The sequence below is a fragment of the Euleptes europaea genome, chromosome 13 (assembly GCF_029931775.1).
Source record: "Euleptes europaea isolate rEulEur1 chromosome 13, rEulEur1.hap1, whole genome shotgun sequence".
Taxonomy (NCBI): Eukaryota; Metazoa; Chordata; class Lepidosauria; order Squamata; family Sphaerodactylidae; genus Euleptes; species Euleptes europaea.
The window spans coordinates 59,479,867-59,502,164 of record NC_079324.1 but is presented as its reverse complement, the minus strand read 5'-3'; the positions used below and the strand labels follow the sequence as shown (position 1 = coordinate 59,502,164).

General features: G+C 49.0%; 1 protein-coding gene across 1 annotated transcript in view; it reads right to left on the bottom strand.

Annotated features, from left to right (window-relative positions):
- Positions 1-22,298, bottom strand: part of NCOR2 (nuclear receptor corepressor 2) — a 242,578-nt gene that overhangs the window by 206,328 nt on the left and 13,952 nt on the right. The window contains exon 3 of the mRNA XM_056859087.1: positions 12,404-12,584. Within this exon, the coding sequence (XP_056715065.1) occupies positions 12,404-12,584 (181 nt within the window). The remainder of the gene's footprint in view (positions 1-12,403; positions 12,585-22,298) is intronic.

Genomic DNA, 22,298 nt, shown 5'->3' with positions numbered 1-22,298 from the left:
CCCCCTTCTTCTCTGGTGACTCACTCTCTCTGGAAAGCCACCAAGCTATTCAGGCTGTTTTTGAGACCAGCAGCAGCAGGTAAGCCTCGCCATCAGGGGACTAGAACAACTGCCCTATGAGGAGCAGTTAAAACGCTTAGGGCTGTTTAGCTTGGAAAGAAGGCGGTTAAGGGGAGACATGGTAGAGGTCTATAAAATTATGCATGCTCTGGACAGAGTGGACAGGGAGAAGCTTTTCTGCCTCTCTCATAATACTAGAATGTGGGGTCATCTGCTGAAGCTGGAGGGTGAGAGATTCAAAACAGATAAAAGGAAGTCTGTCTTCACTCAACGCATAGTGAAATTGTGGAACTCCCTGCCCCAGGATATGGTGATGGCTGCCAATTTGGAAGGCTTTGAGAGGGGAGTGGACATGTTCATGGAGGAGAAAGCTATCCATGGCCACTGGTAAAAATGGCTATTAGTCATGATGCGTACCTATTCTCTCCAGGATCAGAGGAGCATGCCTATTATATTAGGGGCTGTGGAAAACAGGCAGGACAATGCTGCTGCTGCAGTTGTCTTGTTTGGGGGCTTCCTAGAGGCCCCTGGTTGGCCACTGTGTGAACAGACTGCTGGACTTGATGGGTCTGATCCAGCATGGCCTTTCTTATGTTCTTATGAGTGTCAGAACAGGATCTAGGAGATCCAGGGTCGAACCCCCATTCGACCTTGGGCCAGTCGTACACTCAGCCTACCCTACCTTACCAGTTTAATGTGAAGATAAAATGGGAGAGAGGAGATCCATGTAAGATGCTTTGGGTCTCTATCGGGGTCAAAGGCAGGGTATAAATGAAATAAGCAAGTAAATAAAGTACACTTTTCTGAATGCCCATGGATCCGGGGCTGTCAAGATTGCTCACACAGCCAAAAATAATATTGTAATAACAAAATCTTACAGAGCACAGATGATGCCACACTTTTTATGATGGAGATACCACTTGTGAAACCATCACCCAATGCAACAGAATGGGAATATGTCTGCCAGATGGGAGGAAAACAATGACTTCATTACTCAAAACGATGCTTTGGCAGTAATTACGCCCTTTCCCCACGACTGGTGTTTATTCCTGGTTAACAGTAACCGTACCTCCGAGTTTTAGGATTACTGGTATAATTATGTGATTTGTAACGCAACGAGGAAGGAAGCTGGATTTTCATAAAACAGCCCTTAGCAGTGAACAGCTGCAGCAGAGAACCACCGACATCAGAGGGCAAAAACCACAGACTAGCTAGGGTATGAATGAATGAAGGGTGAGAGTGAATTTAGGAAGATAACCGGCTCCCTTTGAATATCCCTATTTCAATTTAGTTTCTCCCTTGGGACCTGCGAGTCTTTATTTTTTCATTTCTCCATCTATTCAGTTTCTTTAATTAAAATCAATGCATTTCCAGTGTTATTTTTGCATGTACAGTGCATATAACGTCAAAATGGCATAGAAGAAAACTATCATCAGAAAACAGTGACAACGTAAAAGGGAACTAAAACAGCCATGCTGGCTGAAACCCTGGTATGAGCAGCAGCATTGTCCTGCCTGTGCTCCACAGCACCTAATATAATAGGCATGCTAGTTTTTGCAGGCAAAAACTAGCATGCCATCCAGGTTGGGAAACTCCTGGAGATTTGGGGATGGAGCCTGGGGAGGACAGCGACCTCAGTGTGGTACAATGCCATAGAGCCCGCCCTCCTAAGCATCCATTTTCTACAGGGGATTGAACCTGGGACCTTCTGCATGCCAAGCAGATGCTCTACCACCGAGCCACGGCCCCTCTCCATGGCTCTCCAGGGTCTCAGGCAGAGGTCTTTCACAACACCTGGTCGCCTAGTCCCTTCAACTGGAGGTGCCGGGGATTGAACCTGGGACCTTCTGCATGCCAAGCAGACACTCTACCACTGAGCCACGGCCCCACCCAACCTGAAGTGGGAACACCTGGATTTTCTAAATTGGTGACCTCTAAAGCCCTCCAAGGCTAGAGTGATTCTCAGAACTGCCACCCCTCCTTGCCAGTAGATGCTTGAAAGGCCAAAGGTGGAGGCCAGGTCATCTATTTTTAGCCTCTCAATGAGCCGGCTGGTTTCGCATGCTCCGTTTTTCACAGGTCGGACTTCCTCTCCCTGTACCTCTGCGGCTGGCGTATTCCTCGCAGTGCGACGGGGCACATTTGCTGCCAAGTCTAGCGTACTCTCATGCGGAGATGACACATCTGACGCCAAACGGCATCCCACACCGGCGCTTTCCACAGCCGAGCACAGGAGAGACACTGCGGTTGCAAAAGCCAAGTCACGTCAGGGAAGGGGAAAGGAGCAAACAGAAAATGGGACATGGAACCAGCCGGAGACGCAGCAGAGTGACCTCGGGCATGCCCAGAGGGCCCCTTTGACCTGACGTCCCCTCGAGAACGCACCTTCCTTCTCCCCCACCATCTGAAAGTCTGGGAGGATTCCTGTATAGCCCACTCTTGAAATCACACTAGGTTAGCACGAGTAAAGCCAATGCGTCTGTTTCTTTCATCGTGACATTTTTGTCCTCCTTCCCATTTTTTTTTAAAAAAAACAAGGAAACAGAAATGCGGGAAGGGGTTTACAGCCCATTAAAAACAGCATCTGAAATGCAAAGGGCTCTTTTAAAAGCCAACCTTCCCTTAGAACAACACAAAACATACCGTCAGAACAACTCAGAAGGAAAGAGGGGGAAAGGCAAGCAGCAACTCCCTCCGCCAAGACCTTATTAAACAGTTTATTAGTTTTCCAAGTGAGAGATGCAAGATGCCCCTCCGAGCTTCCTTGGAGAAGGAGTTCCAGGGACACAAAGGAGTCTCCCAGGTCTTGGAAGCTCCGGCTGCCTCAACCTCCAACTTCTATTAACAGAAGTATAGTGAAGGTCTCGCTTTACTCTGCTCTGGTTAGACCTCACCTAAAGTACTGTGTTCAGTTTTGGGCACCGCAATTTAAGAAGGATGTAGACAAGCTGGAATGTGTCCAGAGGAGGGCAACAAAGAGGGTGAGGGTTCTGGAGACCAAGTCCTATGAGGAAAGGTTGAAGGAGCTGGGTACGTTTAGCCTGCAGAGGAGAAGACTGAGAGGTGATATGATAACCATCCTCAAGAAGGGCTGTCATATAGAGGAGGGTGCCGAGTTGTTTTCTGTTGCCCCAGAAGGTCGGACCAGAACCCATGGGTTGAAATAAAATCAAAAGAGTTTCCGTCTAAATATTAGGAAGAATTTTCTAACAGTTAGAGCAGTTCCTCAGTGGAACAGGCTTCCTCGGGAGGTGGTAAGCTCTCCTTCCCTGGAGGTTTTCAAGCAAAGGCTAGATGGCCATCTGTCAGCAATGCTGATTCTATGACCTTAGGCAGTTCATGAGAGGGAGGGCATCTTGGCCATCTCCTGGGCATGAAGTAGGGGTCTCTGGGTGTGTGTGTGTAGGAGGTAGTTGTTAAATTCCTGCATTGTGCAGGGGGATTGGACTAGATGACCCTGGTGGTCCCTTCCAATTCTATGATTCTATGAATAGGCCGTAGAAATAAGCAAGAAACAGAAACACAAGTTAGGGAGGAGCTCTCAGGCAAGCCATCATTCTGCACAGAGCATGGGGGGGGGGGGAGAGAAGCAAAGGATTTTTTTTTTCAAATATTCCAACCCTACATCCTTTCCTGTACACTCATTTATGGAAAGAAATAAAGGGGAAATACACCCTAGTGCACTTTTCCAGTGCTACGTTATCAGGGAAAGGAAATGAGATTTCTAAGGCTCACGTTCAGAGAAAAGATGGGGGGGGGAGGAAGAAAGTGAATTTCCACTTGAGCCACACTTGAGCTAGCAGCCTTTGAAATGGAAATACTGGTCTTGTGAAGCATTCAAAATTTCAGATGAGACTGGGTGGGGGGAGTTGAATCTCTTTTGTACATCTGTTTGAATGCCAGTTCCCGATTACTATTTGGGGAGCAAGTGGGGGGAGAGATCTGCTAAAGTGTTAATCAGCACCAGCAAAAGGCAGTAATATGGGGTGGGGAGAGAGGCTTTAATTGACAGCCTAGTGAACAGAGGGGTATTTAATCGATCCTACAAACAAGGTTTTCCTCCCAAGGGGACCTTCCGCAGCAGGCCCCATCAAGGGCCCAGCAACATTATGAAATCAGCTCGAAAAGCACAAATGTTAAATGTTCCCGGGGGGGGGGGGACGATGACAAAGAAGAAGTGTTTCTCTCCTTCAAGGCCCCCCAAGAATGGGTAGAAAGTCCTTTGGCAGTCTTTCTAGATGGCCATTTGTCAGCAATGCTGGTTCTAGGCAGATCATGAGAGGGAGGGCATCCTGGCCATCTTTTGAGCATGGAGTAGGGGTCACTGGGTGTGTGTGGATGAGGGAGGTAGTTGTGAATTTCCTGCATTGTGCAGGGGGTTGGACTAGATGACCCTGGTGGTCCCCTTCCAACTCTACGATTCTATGATTTTTCCGCACGCCACGATACTCCAACGACGACTCATTAAGAGTTGCATAAATGCAACGTTGCGTTCCTTGGTTTTTGCCTTCTAACAGTCTCACCTCTACACCTTCAAGGCACGTTTAATTACGGGGCTGGCAGATGCGATTAAACCACCTTTCCTGTCGGCATCGCTAAGCGATGCTTTCTCATCCGGAGGAGGCGGTCAGGGAAGGAGGGGAGCGCAGCATTCCTTCCAATTACAGAGGTGGAACGCGCGAAGTGAAGGGATTCTCTTTCACCCAGAGCGGACTGGGTGAGATGTCACCTTGTAATATTGATGGAACAGAACGGAAAGGTCTAATTATGTAAATGATGAGCCGGGCTCGCTAGGAAGAGGCAGCCAGCCTTAACGAGGCAGGGGGAAAGAGAGAGGGAGAGAGATGGAGAAAGGCTCTTGCCGCAGTTACAGCCTGAAAGGCAATTTAAATGGTGGCTGAGCCAGTCAATCACAAGCCAGGGGCAGGAGGTGCTGGAAGAAAGGGTCGAAAAGCAGCATCCGGGCAGGTGGGTGGCACGGGGCAGACAGCTGGGCTGGTAATTCCAGGAGGATGCCGGTCCTTCACCTCTCTCGACACGTGAGTCACGGCTAGCAGCAGACTGCAGAGCAGAAACGCAACCAGACTCATTATGAGAGAGAAGAGGCCAACCTTTCCAGTCCTTGGACTGCAACCTGCACTGTGGGACCCATTTATTACGGTGGAGAGGATTGCAATTCTGCTGCACTTTTTGCAATCTCTCCCTCTCCCTCTATATATATATATCCTCCCCCAAATGATAGGAAAAAAGTAGATTCCTTTGAAATGTGGTGTTGAAATACCTTGGACTGCCAAAAAAACAAATCAGAGGGTTATAGATCAAATCAAGCCTGAACTGACCCTAGAAGCTAGAATTACTAAACTGTCGTACTTTGGTCACATTATGAGAAGGCAACAGTCACTGGAAAAGACAATCATGCTAGGGAAAGTGGAAGGCAGCAGGAAAAGAGGAAGACCCAACAACAGATGGACTGACTCTATAAAGGAAGTCACGGCCCTCAATTTGCAAGACCTGAGCAAGGCTGTTAAGGATAGGACGTTTTGGAGGACATTGATTCATAGGGTCGCCATGACTTGGAAGCGACTTGACAGCACTCAACACACACAAATGAGATCTGGAATGTGCAACGTTAACAGTGAAGTAACACAGTGCCTCTGACCTAGTCACTCAGCATGGTGTACTGGTTAAGAGAACTGGGTTTAATTCCCCACTCCTCCACATGAGTGGCAGAATCTAACCTGGAGAACTGGGTTTGATTCCCCACTCTTCCACATGAGTGGCAGACTCTAATCCAGGAGTGTCAGGCATAAAGCCCACAGCCTGGATCTAGCCCCTTAAGAGGTCTTCTCCAGCCCTTGAGCCAGCTGAGGCAGCCCACCCCCACCCCCCTCCTCTCGATGTGGGCTAGCGAGGTATGGCCCGGCCCGACAAAATGACATTTATGTCATATCCAGCCCTCATAGCAATTGAGTTTGACACCACTACTCTGATCTGGTGAACCGGGTTGGTTTCCCCACTCCTCCACATGAAGCCTGCTGGGTGACCTTGGGCTAGTCACGGTTCTCTCCGAACTCCCTCAGCCACACCTACCTCACAAGGTGTCTGTTGCAGGGAGGGGAAGGTGATGGTGAGCTGCTTTGAGACTCCTTAAAGGTAGAGAAAAGCAGGGTATAAAACCAACTCTTCTTCTAGTGCAGAGCGCCTTCGCGTCAACGATGGAAAACAGCAACCCACCCCCACTGACTGAAGATTAAGGAGAAGGACATCTGAAATGAAGGGCATCATTTTGGGTAAAAGTGTACACTTAACCCTCTCTCTTTAGGAACTACCTCAGCCCTTATCGGGCATGGGTCCACGGGTACACATGTACGTGAGTGAAACGAGTTTTGTCACGCACCCTGAAGTGCATGGATACCTTTCTCTAGCTCTCTCTCCTCTCCCCAAGCATGCATATTTAAATGAAATGCAGAGCTTTTAGGCAGAAAGGAAGGCACCAGCAGCTAATCTGGGATGTAGCTGCCGCAGGCCTTGGCCCTCGCTCCCAGGCGCAAGCCCCACGGGCTATCTCCCTCCAGCCTCCGCTCTACCGTCCTGAGCCACAGAATCTGTTCTGTGGCCTCTCCCTCCGCCTCTCTGCAGGGCTTCCCCTATCCACACACACACACACACACACACACACACACACACACACACACACACACACACACACACACACCCTTTATGGAAACCAAGATACTACCTTGACGTCTTCCCCAATTCGTTCCCAAACTGTGGCGACTGGGAAAGTCTTGGATCCTGCAGATCCATAACACTAATGGCGACATTTTCCCATGTCCCCGGAAGTGCTTGGGATTGGGAAAGTGCCCTTGTAAATAGAGGAAGAGGAGGAGGAAGAGGAGGAGGAAGGAGAAGAAGGAGGAGGAGGAAGAAGGAGAAGAAGAAGGAGGAGGAAGAAGAAGGAGAAGAAGGAGGAGGAGGAGGAGGAGGAAGAGAAGGAAAAGGAGAAGGAGAAGAACAGCTGGTTTTTATATGCCGACCAATTAAGAAAGAATCAAACCGGCTTCCAATCACCTTCCCTTCCCCCCACACCAAACACTCTGTGAGGTAGGTGGGGCTGAGAGCGCTCAAAGAGAGCTGTGACTAGCCCAAGGTCACCCAGCTGGCTTCATGTGTAAGAGTGGGGAAACCAACCTGGCTCACCAGATTAGGTTCCGCTGCTCATGTGGAGGAGTGGGGAATCAAACCCGGTTCTCCAGATCAGAGCCCACCACTCTACCACTGTTAACCACTATGCTACCCTGGAAAAGATCTACAAGATCCAACCCAGAGAGGAGATAGCTATGCTGCTCTCCTGAGCCTTCCTTTCTGAATGGCACTGAAGCTTCCCGAATCCAAGAAGCTGCGGATTTCTCCACCGGCACTAGATTACTCAATTAGGGATTAGGCCTTTGCCAGTCGCTCTCTGGCCAACTGGGACGCTTGCCAAGGTCGACTCGTGCTCCAGCCATTTCCGTTAATAACTGCAAGGCCCAGCCCTCTGGGGAAGGGGAGGGGGGACCATGCAAACTCCTGAGCAGTTAATCCCAGCAACAGACAAAATAACATTGTGAAGGAGACCCACAAACAAAGCTGCAGGAATTTCACCGCTGGTGTAATAGTCCGCAGGCATCAACTGTGGGAGGATCTGGATGGATGGATGGATGGATGGATCATTTTTGGCAGTTAATCTTTAAGTATTACTGGCTCTTTTCTACAGATAGACTAACATGGCTACTATCATGATCTTTTTAAAAAATTAAATTTAATGGACAATCAACAATAGATATATGCATAAACTGACAACAGATGGTCGCATAATCATATGAAATCTCGTAAAATACTTTACAGCTCTACATCAGTAACTCCTTCTCGCTTAGCCAAAACTATATCTTACTACAAAATGGACATTTCTATTCTTTGAATCGGTCTTGTCCATAAGAGGTCTACACTATTAATATCATTACTGTTTTGGTAAGCGGTTACCTTCGTTAAAATATAGACCTCTTTTATTTTTTATATCCATCGTGATCTATTTCCATGGCAATTTTCCTTCTAAGGTGCTCAGCCATACCTGGCTCTCCTGTTGCCATCTTGCTCCCCCTCCACACAACATCCCCGTGAGGTAGATTCAGCTGACAGAGAGTACACATGAAGCTGGCCTTACGCTGGATCAGACCACCAAGGTCAATGCTGTCTACTCGGACTGGTGGTGACTCTCCAGAGGAGGGGTTGAAGAGGAGCAAGTGAAGGGAAGTGCTAAAGAAGGTCAGCGAAACCCTTAGGAGGTGGCATTTTGCAAGGTCAGATGTGTGACTGAAGAGATCTGAAGCAGCACACAACGGCAAAGCCTCCATGAGAAAGGGCTGGCTGCTAAGAATCCCACCCAATTCTGTCTGCATAGGGAAAGGAGGGATCAGAGTTGTTTGTCAACTTGGATTTTGCACTTGTGTGAATTCTTGAGAATCTCCGCCAAGGCCGTCAAAAATACGGCCCACGGGCCAGATCCGGCCCCTTGAGAGCTCTTCTGAGGCAGCCACTCTCCCCAGTCCCGATCTGGGCTGGCGAGGCATGGCCCAGCCTGACCAAGTGACATTTGTCATATCCGGCCCTCGTAACAAATGAGTTTGACACCCTCGATCTCAGCTTTCAACTGCAAGCAGAGAACAAACTCCCAGCCCTCATGACCGCAAAGATATGCTTGGAAGGGTGCGAGAAATGCCTGCCGAACTTTCAGAAGCCAAAGGCATGGCCCCAGAACTTTAGCTGGAAGAGCTGAGCTTCAGAATCCTGCACGGCTTGTTGCTCTTCTCAAGACTTCCAAAAACTACGGAACACAGTAAAATATATATATATAATAAATTAAGCAAAGTAAGAGAAAGGATGTATGCTTTTCTCAACAACTAGCATGATCCATGCAGGCTGTGGAATTCCATTTTTCTCTGCCTAGAATTTTAACTGTTTTACTGGACAGTCCTAGAGATCACACCGCTTGAACTCTGCATCCAGTCAGAAGATGGAGCAGCGACTTGCAAAATGTAGGATTCCCTGGCAAGCAATGTGTGTTCCAGGCAGAAACCCTGGTGCAAGATTTTGGAGGCGTGTTTGTTTTTAAAATACACGTTTCACGGAAAATCATCGCTGCACACACAGAAGTGCTTATTATTGGCAAGTAGGATTTCACCCAGTCCTTTTTTCATATAGTTCAGAATATGAACATAAGAACGTAAGAAAGGCCATGCTGGATCAGACCCAGGCCCATCAAGTCCAGCAGTCTGTTCACACAGTGGCCAACCAGGGACCTCTAGGAAGCCCCCAAACAACTGTGGCAGCATTATCCTGCCTGTGTTCCAAAGCACCTAATATATTAGACATACTCCTCTGATCCTGGAGAGAATAGGTATGTATCATGACTAGTATCCATTTTTACTAGCAGCCTTGGATAGCCCTCTCCTCCATGAACATGTCCACTCCCCTCTTCAAGCCTTCCAAGTTGGCAGCCATCACCACATCCTGGGGCAGGGAGTTCCACAAGTTAACTGTGCTTTTCAGAGTAACCTCCTACAGCCAATTTAAAATCTCTCAGAGCAAATGAGTCGGGGGGGGGGTGAATCCAAGGACCTGTAGGGTTGAAAAGAGACTATCAGCCACTTAATCTAGTCCACTACCTTGAGGGGAGATTCTCTGCTCCCGCAGCCAAAGATTCCACCTGCTCTTCTCAGGTCAGTGTGGGACACTCCCGCATTATATTTACAGCCCATCTACCCTCCAGCCTGTAAATCAGAATACCAGGGATTCCCAGGGGTCAACAAACCTGTGCCCACAGAGGGCAACCTGTGACCCAAACACCTACCCTCCAAACAGCCTCCCAGGGTGTCCTGCCCTCTTGCCTCCTATACCAATGCCTTCCGTGCTTCTTCGCTCCGATTCATCCCTGAATACAATTTTCCATCTCTCCCCTCTCTCCTTCCCAGCCTACAGCTCTCTACTTCATCAGCTGGTGTTGCAAAGCAGGAGAGGGGGAGAGAACAAGGTGCCCTTCCATCTACACTTTCCTGGCCCCCTGCCACGTGGTCCCCCCACCTCCAGCAGCTGCCAGCCGCCCTGCAGGGGAGAATGAGCCAGGCCCACGTCTGATGGGCAGCATTCAGAACGACAGGAGGATTCGGTTAACTTCCCACCTCGTTGCATTATGTTCCCTACCAGCTACTTTGGGAACCAAATGCTGAAAGAAAATATCTAAATGTTAGAAGTAATTAAATAACCATGGCAGGATTAGCTAAATTAGTGTCCAGTAGCATCTTATAAGAACTTAAGAAAAGCCCTGCAGGATTAGACCAAGGGCCATCAAGTCCAGCAGTCGGTTCACAAAGTGGTCAACCAGGTGCCACTAGGAAGCCCACAAACAAGACGGCTGCAGCAGCACCATCCTGCCTGTCTTCTACAGCACCTAATATACTAGGCATGCTCCTCTGATCCTGGAGAGAGTAGGGATGCATCCATTTTGACTAGTAGCCATGGATAGCCCTCTCTTCCATGAACATGTCCACTCCCCTCTTAAAGCCTTCCAAGTTGGTAGCCACCACCACATAAGAACATAAGAAAGGCCATGGTTGGTCAGACCAAGGCCCATCATATCCAGCAGTCTGTTCACACAGTGGCCAACCAGGGGCCTCCAGGAAGCCCACAAACAGGACGACTGCAGCAGCACCATCCTGCCTGTGTTCCACAGCACCTAATATATCAGGCATGCTCCTCTGATCCTGGAGGGAATAGGTATGCATCATGACCAGTATTCATTTTTACTAGTAGCCATGAATAGCCCTCTCTTCCATGAACATGTCCACTCCCCTCTTAAAGCCTTCCAAGTTGGCAGCCATCACCACATCCTGGGGCAAGGAGTTCCACAATTTAGAGATTAACAATCTTAGAGACTAACAAAATTTTCAGGGTATAAGATTCGGAGAGTCACACAGCGCGCTTCAGCTGTCGAAAGGTCATACAACCCAAAAATTGTGTTGGTCCCTAAAGTGTTACTGGACTCGAATCTAGCTTTTCTACTTCAGAGCAACACAGCTGCCCTCTTAAAACATTGCAAGATTGTGGCTGTTCGCCGAGGTCTTTTATGCATGGCTGTTTCTCTTGCCATCAACCCCCTCCGACAGCTTCGGGTCTTTGTTTTGATTACGTAGGCCGTTACCGACCATCAGAGGTCGCCTCGCATTTTCCCGCATTTTGAAATTCAATATAAAACAGGTCCCTGAAAATGCAGGCAAAACACGGGGAAACGCAAGGGGGGAAGCGAGGCGACCTCTGATGGAAACGGCCTATGTAATCAAAACAACGATCCGGAGTCTTCAGAGGGCTGACGGCGAGGGAAACAGCCATGCATAAAACACCCGACTGAGCTCTGGGGATGAACAAGGACTTGAACACAGGCTAAAGGCCATCATGCTACCCACTGTGCCCTTCCAACTTGCTACCCACCGTGCCCTTCAAACTTGCGTCTTGCCTTAATTCCTGCTTCTGAAGCCACCATTCTTCTACATCTTCTTTCCTCCTACCCTCCTTCCATTAACCTTGTCCATTTCAAATCAAATCAAATAATCTTTATTTTGATGCAAAATCAGCTCTGAATAAAAATTAAAAGTTCGGTTAAAATAAAAGGAAAAAAATGGTTCTGGGAGAGATGATCTGAACAGGAGGAGGAAAGATCAGCTATGGGGTAAGATTTTCAGTCAGCCGTTTTCGAATCCCACAAGACCCAAGGCAAAATTTGGACACTTGGGTGATTATCTCCCGAGAGGAGTCTGCTAAGAGAAGGGAAACTTTAGCTTCTTCAGATCTCCCAGGAAAGGCTGACAATACAGGGAGAATATACTGCGATCGTGTATCGTTGTAAAAAGGGCATTGCAGCAGAACATGTTCTATGGTTTCCACCTTCTCTGTTTTGCATGGGCATAATCGTTGGTAAAAAGGAGTGTGGTGATACCTGTCTTTTAGGAGGGCTACCTTGTCCATTTGCCAGTGGACTCTTAATGTCCAATGCATTATGGACCGGCCTTGGCTCGCCTTGAGCTCAGCGGCCTTCAAGCCATGGCACCCTACAAAATGGAGAAGACTGCGGCCTCTTCAACTCAGAGGAGGCAGGCTGGCCACAGCCACTTGCTATCCCTCTACTGCAAAAAGAGCCGCAACAAAAAAATATCACAGGCCACACAGGTAAGAGCCGGTTATTTCTGGCAGGCCCCTTTCTCGCGAGCAAACACACCGTCTGCGCCTGGCTCAGGCAGGGCCTGCGACTTACCTTTGAGAGATCCTCTGTCCCTCCCTGCTGACTCTGGTTGAGCAGAGGAGAGTGCCTCATCAGGGGGTCTTGCAGCAGCTCCAGCCGGGGGCGTTTGGTCTCGAGGTACTCCATTTCCGACTGTTTGCTCAGGTCGGACAGGTAGGCATGTGCATCGGCTCTGGCGTGCAGCTCCTGAGACCTGGGGAAGAGGGAAGGGTTTTGTTTTATTTTTTAGAAAGAATCAGCTGCAGTCACCCCGAGCAATTTCAGTCCTGGGTTGCAAAGAGGAATCAGTATGCATCTGAAAAAAGAAGTAGAAGAGTTGGCTTTCATATGCCGACTTTCTCTACCACTTAAGGGAGAATCGAACCTGCTTACAATCACCTTCCCCTCCCCACAACAGACACCCTGTAAGGTAGGTGGGGCTGAGAGAGCTGTGACTAGCCAGAGGTCAAAAGTCATCCAGAGCAGGAGCCCTGTGGGTCAGGATGCTTCTCCCCCACCACGGCCACGAGTTGGAGAACGAACCTGGGATTACTCACCGTGAAGGTTCCTTCTGCTCTCAGGAAAGGAGGGCATCCTGCCTCCCTGAACGACCAGCGGGTCTCACCCAGTGTTTCAAGATGCCCTCCTCCTCAGAGAGAGAAGGGAAATGCAGGAAACTCAATTTGGGACAGTCACCACTTCCCAGAATCCTTTTCACCCTGGGAATCAGCTGATATCTTTCCCCCACACACACACACACACACAGCCAATCCCGTGCTTCTGCCTGCTACGCAGTTCCCAGATCTGAGGTTCTCCTTCCAGTCTGGCTGACTCATCGCTGAAAGAGGACGCCACGTTCTCTCTCCGACATACCTGAGAGTCTTGAGCTTGAGCCTGAGCTATGAACACACAAAGATGCTTCATACTGAATCAGACGATCAGTCCATTAAGGTCAGTATTGCCTACTCAGACAGGCAGCAGCTCTCCAGGGTCTCAGGTTGAGGTCTTTCACATCACCTACTACCTGTTTCTTTTAACTGGATGCACCGGGGGATTGAACCTGGGAACTTCCGCATGCAAAGCAGAGACTCTTCCTTTGAGCCACAGCCCCTCCCCTAAAGTCACAGATGAAGCTGCCTTATACTGAACAAGAACATTGGTCTGTGAAGAAATGGGACTTGGAGGTTTTAAAATGCTAGAAGGGGCTCCAGGAAGAAAGTTTCTGGAGGTTCCAGGAAAAACTTCTTGGACCCAGGTTGACCGAGTCAGTGGGTGGAGGCAGAAAAGGATTAAAACTGCTGAGAATGAGGAGAGAGGTCCTCTTTTGGCTGGGACACTTGAAGAAGACAGAGCTTATGAAACCTTCCAGGTAATCCCAGGTTCGTTCTCCAACTCGTGGCCGTGGTGGGGGAGAAGCATCCTGACCCGCAGAGGTCCTGCTCTGGATGACTTTTGACCTCTGGCTAGTCACAGCTCTCTCAGATAGATAAAGACATACAGTACCCTAAGCTTAAGAGCCTGTCCTATATTCCAACATCTGATAGGGCATGTATAGAGAGAGGGACAGAGGAATTGCTTTTCTCCCAGTTGTTTTGAGTCCCTTGCTCAATCTGTTGCTGTGCTAGAAGTATCCCTGGAAATGTTTTACTTTCAATAAACACTTTTAAACTTTGAATGCTGACCATAGATCTCTGTACAACATAGTCCTCCACCAGCTTGGAACACGCTATTGGAAAACAGGGGGGGGCCAGGAGAGGAGGGAGGGAGGCTGGCAGTTGGCAAGCAGCTATTTCTCCAGTGGCCACCCCAGGCAGGATCTTGTCTCCGTGGTGCCCAGAAGTGGGGCAAGCGGAAGACACTGAGGCAAGGCCTCAGGGTTTGAGAGGGACGCTGGGGGGGGGGGGAATCCTGACCCCCACCCCAGTGGGCAAGTCCTACAACGGTCAGGTGGTGGCAGAGGTTTCCCGAAAGGAGAAAAAGACTACCCCTTCCAGGAGAGGTTGAGAATCCCTGGGAGAGGGCAGGAGTGGAATACGGCCTGAGAATCGGAGCAGGATCATTCCACCACAGGTCCATCCAGGTCAGTACTGTCTACTCAAACTGGCAGCGGCTCTCCAGGGTCTCAGGCAGAGGTCTTTCACATCACCTACTGCCAGTTCTTTTTAACTGGATGCGCGGGGGATTGAACCTGGGACCTTTTGCATGCAAAGCAGAGGATCTTCCACTGAGCCAAAGCCCCTCCCCATAAGTCACAGATGAAGCTGCCTTATACTGAACATCAAGGTCAGTATTGTCTACTCAAACCGGCAGCGGCACTCCAGGGTCTCAGGCAGAGGTCTTTTACATCACCAACTACCTGAACCTTTTAACTGGAGATGCCGGGGACTGAGCCTGGGACCTTCTGCATGCAAAGCAGATACTCTACCACGGAGCCACAGTCTTCTAAGTTTTTGCCACTGGCCTGGCTGCCAACAGACTTTGCTTGCCAGCCCTTGACATAGAATTTCGCATTGGCAGAGCACATTTTCCCCCATTACTTGCAAAGTGCTCTGCCATCTTTGTGGCATCTGCCCTTGCAACAGCCCTGCGAGGTAGGCCACCTCAACAAGCCCACAGACAGGGCTCCATTCAAATTTGTGCATCCCAGAACGACCCAACTTTCTACACAGAGCCAGATCCATTTTGATTCACCTCTCGCCCGCCCTCAACAGCTTGGCCATTCCACCCTGCCGAATGCTTCCAGGGAGGGCACGCAATCAATAGCCACAATGGAAAGCTTGCTTTGCATACCCAAGGTCCCCGGTTCAACTTCTGGCACCTCCAGTTAAAGAAGTCAGGTGATGCGAAAGCCCTCTTCCTAAGACCCTGGAGAGCTGCTGCCAGTCAGAGTAGACAAGACCAACCCTAATGGGCCAAGGGTCTGACTCGGCATAAGGTAGCTTCATGCGGGGGCCACGCAAGCTGAATCAAGTGCCATCTCCACTAGACCCAGTTCGCACATGGCTGCCAAGAAGGCAAAACAAAGGCAGTTAGTAATCAGAGTAGGGTTCCTAATTGCTGAAACCAGAGGGTACGTCTGATTCGGAAGTTATTCTGTAGAGATCAGAGAATGCCATCTCGTGTCCTCTGGCCCGGAAGTGCCAGGAGACAAATTGGAACTGCCTTCCACTGGTCAAAGAAGAAGAAGAGTTGGTTTTTATACACTGCTTTTCTCTACCTTCAGGAGTCCCAAAGCGGCTTACAATCTCCTTCCCTTCCCTTCTCCACAACAGGCACCTTGTGAGGTAGGTGAGGCTGAGAGACTTTGGAGAGAGCTGTGACTAGCCCAAGGTCACCCAGCAGGCTTTGTGTGTGGGAGTGGTGAAACCAACCCGGTTCTAGAACATAAGAAAAGCCCTGCTGGATCAGACCAAGGCCCATCAAGTCCAGCAGTCTGTTCACACAGTGGCCAACCAGGTGCCTCTAGGAAGCCCACAAACAAGATGACTGCAGCAGCATTATCCTGCCTGTGTTCCACATCACCTAATATAACAGGCATGCTCCTCTGACCTTGGAGAGAATAGGTATGCATCGAGACTAGAATCAGTTTTGACTAGCAGCCATGGATAGCCCTCTCCTCCATGAACATGTCCACTCCCCTCTTCAAGCCTTCCAAGTTGGCAGCCATCACCACATCCTGGGGCAGGGAGTTCCACAATTTAACTATGTGTTGTGTGAAAAAATACTTCCTTTTATCTGTTTTGAATCTCTCACCCTCCAGCTTCAGCAGATGACCCAGCGTTCTAGTATTATGGGAGAGAGAGAAAAATGGTTCTCCAGATTAGAGTCCGCCGCTCATAGGGAGGAGTGGGGAATCGAACCCAGTTCTCCTGATTACAGTCCGCCATGCTTCACCTCTACAACACACTGGGTGGGATGGGCACACAGGCTGAATCTCCACCTGATACCTGCTCAGGCCACCAGCTGGAGACCCACTGCAGGCTGCAGAAGGCTCACCTAGTGGGTTTTCTGCCCTTTCGGAAACCACAGTCCCATTGTATGAACACACCGCTGGACCTTGGTCTGATCCAGCATGGCTTTTCTTATGTTCTTACAGTCCAGCGTGGTGAGAGCCAGAGCAGTAGTACTTAAGAGCGGTGGTTTGGAGCGGTGGTCTCCGATCTGGAGAACCGGGTTTGAGTGGCGGAGGCTAATCTAGTGAACTGAGTTGATTTCCCCACTCTCCTACACACAAAGCCAGCTGGGTGACCTTGGGCTAGTCACAGCTCTCTTGGCCCCACCTACCTCACAGGGTGTCTGTGGGGGGGGGAGGGAAGGTGATTGTAAGCCAGTCTGAGTCTCCCTTAAGTGGTAGAGAAAGTCGGATATGTGGCCACCTCCTTTAACTGGGGACCGAGAATTTATGGGAGGGGGATCAGGGCAAGCATCGAAAATATCCTCCATAAATGCACCCACCTGTATCATTTGCCTAGTAAACGTATTTTCATTGCCGCGTGTCGCGTTCCCATCACACAGCCCTGTGCAACCCCGGCCCCCTGTTCCCAGCTCCTCAATCAACAGGATTAATCGCCTTCAATAAGCGTAGCAATTAAGCCTTCCCCTCTCGCCACACTCCACACGTCGGCTTCGGAGGGCTCCGAACGCACGTCGGCTTATTAATGTGCGCGGAATATATTGTTATTGACAAAAGGAACACACTTCTCGTTACCATGGGACAAATGCTTCAAACCCCTAATTGCCGTGAAGGAAAAGGAAAACAGAACCCAACAACGCGACCGACTCCAATGAGGAATGACTCACCAAACTACCGAAATAATCAAAGCTCCTTTGTAAAGAGTACTTTTGCTTTGCAGATGCGTGCAGAGGGGGGGGGGAATAATAAATGGGGCAAGCGTTGTGCACATGCATCCATTTACGGCACCTCGCAATGCCTCCCTCAACGGGGACTGGATTATGACAATTAATCTTTTCCCCTAAAAGCACAACACGTAACACACTCCCCAATCTATATATCTGATTCCCTGAAATGACTCTGAGAACCAAACCGCATCGCCACAAACACACACACGAGCGACAAAAGATGGAGCAAAGAGACACGGATGTGACAGTCAGCGTGGTACCGCAATCAGAGGATCAGTTTCGGACTGGCAAGGCCCAGATTCGAAACCCCACCGTGTCACGAAGTTCACCAGATAACTTTGGCCACTCACATGCTCTTGTGCATGTAAAGAGAGCCAGAGTGGTGCAGTGGTTAAGAGCGGTGGACTCTGATCTGGAGAACCGGGTTTGATTCCCCTCTCCTCCACATGAGCGGCGGAGGCTAATCTGGTGAACCAGGTTGGTTTCCCCACTCCTCCACATGAAGCCAGCTGGGTGACCTTGGGCTAGTCACAGCTCTCTTAGAGCTATCTCAGCCCCACCTATCTCACCGGGTGACTGTTGTGGGGAGGGGAAGTGATTGTAAGACTGTGATTCTTCCTTAAGTGGCAGTGAAAGTCGGCATATAAAAATAAATTCTCTGCCACGGCCCAGTGGGTCCCAGATTCAGAGGGTCCCAGATTCAATTCCCCATTTAAAGAATGGGGTAATGTGAAAGATCTCCACCTGAGACCCTGGAGAGTTGCTGCCAGTCTGACTTTACTGACTGTGATGGACCTGCGGTGTGATTCAGTATAAGGCAACTTCATGTGTGTGACTGGAGTTGGACCCAGCCCCCCCCCATGGCCGCCATTTTGTTGTGGCACCCAATATCTGTTCGCAGCATTCCCAAAATGTCAAATGGTTGCGGACCCCGTTGTATGTTTTACAGATAAAGTGGCAAGCGTTTCAATAACAGTAGTCTTCCAATGTTCTAAACCATAGAATCATAGAGTTGGAAGGGACCACCAGGGTCATCTATTCCAATCCCCTGCACAATGCAGGAAAATCACAACTACCTTCCCCCCACACCCCCAGTGACCTCTACTCCATGCCCAGAAGATGGCCAAGATGCCCTCCCTCTCATGAGCTGCCTAAGGTCACAGAATCAGCATTGCTGACAGATGGCCATCTAGCCTCTGCTTAAAAACCTCCAGGGAAGGAGTGCTTACCACCTCCCGAGGAAGCCTGTTCCATTGAGGAACCGCTCTAACTGTTAGAAAGTTCTTCCTGATGTCTAGACGGAAACTCTTTTGATTTAATTTCAACCCGTTGGTTCTGGTCCGACCATCTGGGGCAACAGAAAAAAAACTAGGCACCATCCTCTATATGACAGCCCTTCAAGTACTTGAAGATGGTTATCATATCCCCTTCTCAGTCATCTCCTCCTCAGACTAAACCTACCCAGCTCCTTCAACATTTCCTCATAGGACCTGGTCTCCAGAGGAGCAAAAAAGTTGGAAGCACTTAAGAGGAGACCAAGAACTAAAATCCTTACGAGGGAGAGAAATAAAAGTGTTCAAATTTTAGACATCACAGTAAGGGGGAAGCAGATAAAGAAATGTGCCCCCAAAACGCACCGTCACCTTTTTTTTAGCTGACAGCCAAGCAAAACAGTAGCCAGATGTGACTCTAGAAAGCACTGAGCATTTTCCAGTTCATTTTCAGAAGGTGACCCCCCCTCCAGCAACAACTAGACTTCCCCTGTTTTTCCCCAAAGGTTCCCCCCCCCCTTTTTTTAGGATAAAAGCTACCCATGCAAATCCCACACACCATCCTATCATGACCCACTCCCATGTTAAAGGTGAAAATATATTTCCGTTTCAATGCTACATGCAATTCTGGGCTCTGGGTACCAAGAGCAGAGTTCACATTTTCCTGGAAGAACATTACATCATCTCTGAATTTTCGACAGCACCCTCGGAGGGTTGGTGACCCCACATACGAGCTTGCCAACAAGGAGAAGAGGAAAGCTGAACCCTATAACCTGTGAGAGTATTGGTGAACTTGTACCCAAAAGGAGGCCTTGAGATAAAAACAGTTTAAACCTTGTTTGTTTCAGCTGGTAGGGCCTGCTATTCATGACCAGATAGGAAACTTTGCTAAACACAAATGTGTATGTATGTATTATACTGCAATAGTTATTACCTGATTATTAATTGCTTCCAACCTTTTTGCTCTTTAGTGTGCAATTCAGAAGAATGATAAATCAATAATTAGAACTAGAAACCAGTAATTTAAGTTTAAAGTTGATGAAGGGTGCACATATGTATTATTACACTGAAACTTGGACCCTAACATATTCTTTGCTTTGATTTTCCCCTTTTCTTTTTAGCTGCTTTTTTTTTCTGTACCCCAATATATAAAAATAAAATATATATTTTTAAAAAATGCCTTTCTGAGGCCATTTTGCTGTTTCTTTCTGAAGCTCATTTGTCCTTGCTCATTCTAGCTCCAGGGTCAGTAGGAAACAGGAAGGAAGGGAGGGAGGGAGGGAGGGAGATCTCAGAAGCATCAACTGAAGGACCAACTCCCATTTGCAAGTTTCCCCCATACACTTTTGAATATTCTGAAGTTGGGGTGGGGGGGTGGGGGGAAGACAGTCCAGCAAGGAAACCCACCAACAAACGCCATACAGTTACCCCTGGTCCCCCATGCCAGGCTTGGCATTAGGTCAAACGCAGGCCAAATTCCCCCCCTCCCCTTGGAGGTGCATCACGGTGGCATGCACGCCATTAGTTCGTGCCCTCTGCTCCAGACTCACAGGCCTTTCTGTGTTTGCCACTTCCAGCTTCTCTCCCTCCCCCCCCCCCGCAACACATACACACAGAGACACACAAGGGCCAGCTGCCTCAGCTGCAAGCCAAGCAATCGGAAACCAGGAAGGCAGCTAAAGCTCTTAATAGATGCGTCCCGCCAAGGGAGATTCAGCTGCACGGATGCCCACTGCTCCTCCAGCAGAAGGGAGAAAGGGAGCCGAGGGATGAGGGAATTGTTTGTATGCAAGAGAAGCTCAGAACTGTTCACTGTGACCTTCCAGCCAAACACTGCATCCAAGAAAAGAAGGGAAGGGCCGTGGGGGTCTAGGAAAGGGCCTCTAGAGGTCATCTGAGTCCACCACCACTACACGAAGGAGGGATCAATTAGGTCTTAACTGCTCCTGACCGTATGTTTATGAAGCCTATAGTTTTTAAAAACAAAATGCAAAAACTTCCACGGATGGATAGCCTCCCTTGGCAATCTCTTCCAAGGAATGTTCTCCGCAGTTACGAAATTCTTCAGGCCATCGCAGATCATGAAATTGGAAGGGGCCCCACTTCATGATCTCATCGAGTATACATCCCCACACATCAGAATTCGACCCAGCCTTTGGAATACCTCCAGAGACCGTCATCGGCACAGGTGCCCGACTCCGGTTATAATCCATAAATCTCTGGTTATCATCCATGAGTGTTGGTTTTCATCCATAAATCTCCCACACGCTCCAGTGAGCTGCCCAAGATCTGGCAAAGGCACCGTTTTAATGATACCGCGCTAAGGCTCAGCTAGCAAAGGTGGAAAGAGGTGAATTACGGCTCCCAGTGCAAAGAAGAAGAAGAGGAGTTGGTTTTTATATGCCGATTTTCTCTACCTTTGAAGAAGAATCAAACCGGCTTACAATCTCCTTCCCTTCCTCTCCCCACAACAGACACCTTGTGAGGTAGGTGGGGCTGAGAGAGTTCGGAGAGAGCTGGCTTCATGTGGAGGAGTGGGGAAACCAACCCGGTTCTCCAGATTAGAGTCCGCCGCTCATGGGGAATTAAACCCAGTTCTCCAGATTAGAGTCTGCTACTCACGTGGAGGAGTGGGGAATCAAACCTGGTTCTCCAGAGTTCACCGCTCTTAACCACTACGCTACACTGGCGGTCGAAGTCCAAGTCTGAACCCTTCTGGAATCCTAGCAAGACTTCCCCTTTTCAGGCTGCCCTTCGCAGCTGAGGTCCAAGCCAGGAAAGGACGAAGAAAGTTAAATTCATAAGGGAAACAGGGGCTTTGCTTTTTTTATGCACCCCTTGCCTCTGAGACAAGGTAGACAATAATTCAACGATAAATAATTACCACAGCCTCTCTGAGGAGTCCGTTCTCTTGCTCAGGTGCTCTTATGTTAAGGACAAACCTTTCTACAGATAAATCTGATTAAAGCCATCCTTTTCAGCCTAGATCAGACCAATTATAAGTCACAGCTTAGCCTGACCTCCCTGGCGTTAAAGATGCGCACGCACAAGATAATTTATATGGGGAAACAACGCAACTATTCCCAACATAACACTCCTCCAATCTCCAAATGTGTAACGTGGAGCAAAGAGTAGCTGAACTCCACAAGAGCCAGTGACATATAGCAGTTAAAAGTGTCGGACTAGTATCCTGAAGACCCGGTTTCAAATTCCCATTCGTCCCATGGAAGCTCGCTCGGTGACCTTGGGCCAGTCACACTCTCTCAGCCTAACCTACCTCACAGGGATGTTGTGAGGATAAAATGGAGGAGATTAGAATGGTGTAAGTCGCTTTGGGGACCCACTGGAGAGAAAGTCGGAGTATAAATGAATTAAATAAAAATATTAATGAGGGAAAGGCATGTAGGATAGAAGTAATGACAAGGGTCAGGGTCTGTGAAGAATAAGAGTTGGTTTTTATATGCCGACTTTCTCTACCACTTAAGGGAAAATCAAACCAGCTTACAATCACCTTCTCTTCCCCTCCCCACAACAGACACCCTGTGAGGTAGGTGGGGCTGAGAGAGCTCGAAGAGAGCTGTGACTAGCCCAAGGTCAAACAGCTGGCTTCATGTGGAGGAGTGGGGAATCAAACCAGGTTCATAGAATCACAGAGTTGGAAAGAACCACCAGGGTCATCTAGTCCAACCCCCCCTGCTGTTTTCTGTTGTTTTCTGTTGCCCCAGAAGGAGGGGGTAAGCTCTCCTTCCCTGGAGGTTTTTAAGTAGAGGTGAGATGGCCATCAGTAGGCAATGCTC